The 6,726-nt window shown below is 22.7% G+C and overlaps 1 protein-coding gene across 1 annotated transcript; it reads left to right on the top strand.

The window, feature by feature from the left end:
* Nucleotides 1–5,732: 5,732 nt before the first annotated feature.
* P170DRAFT_368362 (uncharacterized protein) lies at nt 5,733–5,882 on the top strand (the record flags this gene model as incomplete). The annotated part of the gene is made up of 1 exon (XM_024844856.1): nt 5,733–5,882. A coding segment is annotated over one exon (150 nt), but the record flags the coding sequence as incomplete, so codon positions are not given.
* Between the last annotated feature and the right edge of the window lie 844 nt (nt 5,883–6,726).

The following is a 6,726-nucleotide window of genomic DNA, read 5'->3' as shown; positions in this document are numbered from 1 at the left end:
TTTAGTTAATTAATTATATTTAATTTTACATATATTTAGCTATTTATCGCGAAAGGGCGAATTTACTATTTTATTCTAATTAGTTGGCTTAATAGGCAAATTATTTTGATATAATTTATTATTACTAATTTAAGCTAATACAAAATTTTAAGGTATTTTTGAAGGTCCTGGATCAGATGATTCTGACCTATTCTTTTTTAAGAATAGTGGTTTATAAAAATTGTCATAATTATTAAAATTAAATAGTGAATTATTAATAATGACTTTGGGTGATTGAGAATATAGGATAGGAGGTTGGTCTCCTAAAATCTTATTACTTTGAGTATTTAATTAAATTAAATTATTTTAATTATTTTGATTATTTAATTTAATAATTTGATTTTTATGTTCAGATTTATAGTGAATAGGATTATATTTATTAGATAGTTCTGATTCACCTTATTCGGGTTCAGAATGAATATTATTAATAATTTTATTTTTAGTAAACCCTAATTTAGTGGTTTCAGGTAAATCAATCGAAATTGAAGAGATTAAATTATTAATTTTTTTAAAACTGAGCGGTTCGGGGTTTTCTAACCTAATTAGGTCTAGTTTAAATATTTGAATATTTTGTTTATCTTTATAGACCTTTGTTTTATCAAAGATATAATTATATACTAAAATAACCTTATTTTGACCGGGTATCTATATTCTCTATATATTTAGGGTAATATACCCTATCAGGTAGCTAATTAGAGCTCTCGGTTTGAGCTTACTAAGCCTAGGAATATTTAAAATCCTTATATAGGCTCAGTAACTATATTATTTTAGATTAGAGAGGTTTAGCAGTAGTATTATATATAATAAAGATTAATTAAAATATTTAAATAAGGTTTTATGCGGAGTACTCCACTTTAGTAAATAAGTAAGGGTGCGATTTAAAATATATATTACTATATTTAATGATTCTGGCTATAAATATAGCGGTAATCCTGAATTAATAAATAGAATCTGTATTTTTTATGTGATTAAAGTACCTAAATATTCTATAAATAGATTCTGCTCAGATTATTTAATCAGGCTAGTACTATAGATTACCCTTTCAGATCTCGCGTAATTATAAAAATAAGCTAGATTTCTATCTTAATCTAAATAAAATCATTTAATAGTTACGTAATATTAATATTTAATAAATTAAATTATTTTAATAATTAAATTACTTACATAATCTTTTAATAAAATTATCTTAGCTATATAAAATTTTAAATAAAGACAGTATATATAGCTAATATATTGTTTTTAGTAGATTCCCTAATTTAAATAAATAAGGTCCTAATAAATGGTTTTAAATGGTTTAATTCCTAATTAAATCAGAATTTAAGAAATTTAATATTTTAAAATTAATAATTAATAAATTAAGTAATAATTTTTAGTTTTAATTAATTTATTATTAATTTTTACTGTATTAACTACTAAATTAAGGTGTTTTAGGGCTTCAGAGCTCGGGTGTCTTAATCTTGAATATTATAGTTTAGCTATTCTATAGAAAATAACTGGTTTATTTGAATTTCTTGCTAAATAGGCCTCTAATTTATTTATTTTAGTATTTAATAATAAATTCTGTAATAAATTTAGATAGTAAATATGATTATTTTTAGAAGTTAATTCAGGTGATTATTAAATTTAATTAATAGTATTTTATTTGATTAAATAAATACCTGTAATCTCGAGGACTTTATAAATTAGGCAGTAATTAGGGCTTTCTAGGTATATAGCCCTAGAATTAAGGTAAATACCTGATTACCTTGCCTTTAAGACAGATAGAATATTAATATAAAATTATAGAATATAGGCGTAATAATATAATTTAAATGATGTTTTATCTTTATAGGGATTTGAAGGTTTTAAATTAATTATTTTAAAATCTTTAATTAATATCTATGTATTCTTTATAGAGATTAATATAGGTAATTTATAAAAATTACTAAATAATAATTAATTATTATAAATATAAGTATCTGCAGTAGTGTCAAATGCTTAATTAGGACTAATATATTTTTTTTGTTTTATTAAAGTTGAAGCTATTATAATTAAATTAATTAAAAATTTATTATTTTAATTTATTACTTAATTTGTTAATTTTAAGCGATTTTTTACAGCTTTAAGTACTACACAAAATTTGGGGTTCTTAAAGACTTTATTAAATTATTAAATAGCCTTAGGATTACATAACTAATTTTCTGGTTTCTTTAATAAATTATTAATATAAAAACATTAGTTAAATTTATAGTAACCTTTATTAAAGTCTGATTAACAGGGGCAGTTTTATTCCTTTTTAAGAATTCTAGGATTAAACCTAGGACTTAGGATATTTTCTAAGGTGTCTTTTTTAAAGATTGCCTGAGCGATTCGGCTTGGTTAGTTTAAATATTTAAATATTAGAAATATCTTTATATGATCTCTGAATCACTTAGTTATATTAAAAAATAATAGTATTTTATTATATGATTTAATTTTATTATTTAATTTTTTACTCTAATAATTTACAAATATTAAATAAGACCCATAAATGGTTTTAATAAAGTTATATTAAACTTAGTGTGGATTATTTATTTTGTTTATTTCAAGCAATTTCGCTTTAGTATAGATGTTTTCCCATAGTAAAATATATAAATTAATTAAATATTTATTCTGCAGATTTTTAAGTATATAATATTACTTAATAATATCGCGTTTTCTTAATTTATTAGTGGGAGCTAGTTTTGTTTGAAGGATCTGCAGCACGTGATATGGGGTTTCTTTATCAGATACTAAAACCCTATTGGTTAATAATATCAAGTTCTTAATTAGTAATAGAATTAAGGCTAAGCCCTTATCTATATGGCGGTATTCTCGAAGCACTAATTTATAATCGTGTAAAAGGTCTTAATAAAGTACTTAATTATTTTAGGTTAGATTAATAATTGATCTAATATTCCTATTAAGATTATATAACTCCGGGTGACTAGGCCGTACAGGTTAATTAAGTATAATTATATAACTAGGATTAATAAATTCCTAAATATGTTTGCTTTTAGTAATTGTTTTAATTATATTAAACTAGTAAATCTAATTATATAACTGGTTTAATTAAAAATTAAGCTTTATATTTATATTAATAAACTTAAATGATTTATAAAATGATTTAAATCACTTGACCTTTATTTTACTTTACTTTCACCTTACTTTTACTGTATAAATCAATAATAAAAGTGAAAGTTTAATAAAGTAAAAGTAAACTAGGTAAGTAGGGGTCAATTGAATTAGACAGGTAAGTAATTTACTGTAATAGTGAATAGACAGGTAATTAATTAATTCGTGTATATATGAATTTAATTAATAAATTAATAAAATAGTTTAAATTAATTAAACACTTTAAGACAGGTAAAATAAAACACTTGAAGTGAGTACACAGGTTAAATAAATTAAATTAATATAAATAGTAAATAGTTCACTGCAGTAGTAAGTAATCAAATAATTAATTTATATATGGGTTGAATTTAATTAAACAAATAAATAATTAATTCAGGTGTAGGTGTGAATTTGATTAAATGTATGTGAATTTAATTAGACAGATAAATAATTAATTCACGTGTATGTATAAATAGTAGGAACAAAGGGCTAGACCGGGCTTATAACTGTCAGATAGGGTAGGTAGGTCACGTGGGTTGAATAGAAATTTTAAATGGCTTAATAGAATAAAAAAAATTAATTAGTTAGATAAAGTAAACAGTTCATCTAGACCACCTAGATCTGAAATAAATAGACCAGAGGTCCTACCATTTGCTATGTATGTAGATAGGTAAAATTGATTAAATAAATAAATAAAATTTAATTAAATAAATTAAGTGGGTAAATTAACTTAATAAAAAGAATAAATTAATGCAGATTATTAACTATATATTTATAAATAATTAAATCAGGGCTAATTTAATCTAGCCCTAAGTAAATATTATAAATATAAAATTATCAGATCCTTTTAGGCCTTTAATTGTGAGTTATATTATTAATCTAGGCTTTTAAGATTAACCTTATAGATTATTATTAGATTAATATTTAATTATTTAAATGATTAAATGATTAAGATTTTATGATTAGAATAATCAGAATAATCGAGATTTAATATATAAATTATAATGAAATTATTTAAATAATATCAGAATAACCAGGGTAGTAATATTTACTTTATAGCTTATAAATTGAATAGGCGAGATATTCTGGACCCTTTGTATTGATCATCTAAATAAAGCTATTAATCGCAGTGGTTAAAATAAACTTTTAATTTCCTAAATAGGAAATTCATCGACTTATATTTTCTGATTTCTATAGGATTCTAGCGACCGGTGATTTCCTAAAGAGGAAGGTAAACTAGTCTAAAATAAGAAAATTCTTCAGAAAATTTTTTTTTCATTTTCTGCTTATATTGAGCTTAGTTTCACCTCACTTTTCCCATATAATTTGGTAGTGGAAGTGAGAGTTCAATAAAGTGAAAGTAAAGTTGTAGTGAATTTTGAATAATTTTGGTTATGGGGCTAAATCAGGTGATTCTGATGAATCAGGTGATGTCAGGTGACCCCATTTGACATAATCTAATTTAATTAAATACTCAAAATGATAAAATTTTAGGAGATTAACCTTCTATCCTGTATTCTTAATCACCCGAAGTCATTATTGATAATTCACTATTCAATTTTAATAATTATAATAATTTTCATAAACTACTATCCCTAAAAAAAAATAGGTCAGAATTACCTGACCTAGGACCTTTAAAATTACCTCGAAACTTTGTATTAGCTTAAATTAGCAATAATAAATTACATCAAAATAATTTGCCTATTAAGCTAACTAATTGGAATAAAATAATGAATTCGCCCTTTCATGATAAATAGCTAAATACATGTAAAATTAAATATAATTAATTAATTAAAATAAACACCTGGGAAGCTATTCCTAAAATAGATAATTTAATTTAAAAGACCCTATTATTAAAATAGATATAAAAATATAAATTTACTAATTAAGATTAATTATTAAAATTTAAAGCAAGAATATATGTTTATAGAGATCTTTAACTAATTAATAATCTTGATTCTAGGGCCATTACTCTAGCCACGCGAATATTTAGGATTATTATAGCCCTAATTATTGCTTTTGACCTTGAAATAGCTTAATAGGATATAGTAAATATATTTTTAAACAGTGAATTAGATAAATTAATTCATATTTTACCGCCTCCCGGATTCAGTCAACGAAATAAGGTTTTTAAGCTAAAACAAGCTTTATATAGACTATGCTGATCCCTATTACTATAGTAACAAGAAATAGAGAATACTCTGCAAAAATTAGGCCTAAAATTAGTGCCTGAAGATCCCTGCCTATTTATAAATAATTATATAATTTTAATGATTTATATAGACAATATTATTTTATTATATAATTAAAATCATTAATCGAAAATTAACGAATTAAAAGATTAATTATTTTCGATATATAATCTAAAGGATTTAGGTAAAATTTACTAATTCCTAAATATAAAGGTTATTTAAAACCAGCAGAATCGAATAATTTGGCTTAATCAAGCGGATTATATTAAAAAAGTTACTTACCGCTTTAAATTAGCTAATCAGAATTTATCTAAAATACTTTTATTATCTGGTAATTTAAGCAAATCTATAGGGCAGCCGCTTACTAAGCCTTATCACATGGATTATTAAAAGAAAATTAGCTTAGTTTTATATCCTGCAGTTATTTCTAGGCCAGATATTATAAAAAGTTGCGAAATCCTTGCAGAATATGTAGCTAAATTTTATTTAAATTATATAAATACAGTAAATTATCTAATTTTATTTATCTATAGAACCTGATTCAATTTAATTTAATATAGTCTTAATTTAATAGATTAATTAAAATCACTACTTATTTTTAAAATGGCTAGTAATACAGCCTATGCAAACTTATTACAAAGAAAGTTATCTAAAAACTTTATATATTACTTATTCAGCGGACCTATTAATTAGTCAGCTAGAAAGTAAAAAATAATTACCCTATTTATAACTGAAGCAGAATTATTAGCCCTAATTATAGCTAGTAAGTATTTTTTATAGTGGAAATACTTATTCACTATTATAGGGTTTAACCCTGAAGAAAAATTATATATTTATTATAATAATTAATAAATAATTAACCTGCTTACTAAGCCTAATTTAATTTATAAAACTAAATTAAAATATATAGATATTAGTAATTACTGGATCAGGCAAGAAATCAAGAAGAAATCCATTAAATTAAAATAGGTCCCTATTAATTAAATAATTACAGACGGTCTTACTAAACGCCTGACTAAGCAGGAATATACAAAATTTACTAAATAACTAAATATAGTTAAGATTTAATATCTTATTAAATAATAATTAATTATTTAACATTTGCAGTTTTAATCAAATACTTTTATTAATTTAAAACTGAAGGGGTGTGTTAAATAAGGTCACCTGATATTATCTAATTTATTAGAATTATCTAATTTAGCCCTATAACTAAAATTATTTAAAATTTACTACAACTTTACTTTCATTTTATTAAATTCTCACTTCCACCACCAAATTGTATGGGAAAAGTGAGGTGAAACTGAGCTTAATATAAACAGAAAATAAAAAAAAAATTTCTAAAAAATTTCTTATTTTAGACTAGCTTACCTTCCTTTTTGGGAAA

Source organism: Aspergillus steynii (assembly GCF_002849105.1).
Source record: "Aspergillus steynii IBT 23096 chromosome Unknown P170scaffold_9, whole genome shotgun sequence".
Lineage (NCBI taxonomy): Eukaryota > Fungi > Ascomycota > Eurotiomycetes > Eurotiales > Aspergillaceae > Aspergillus > Aspergillus steynii.
The sequence above is the reverse complement of the archived record's forward strand: the minus strand, read 5'-3'. Positions and strand labels throughout refer to the sequence as shown.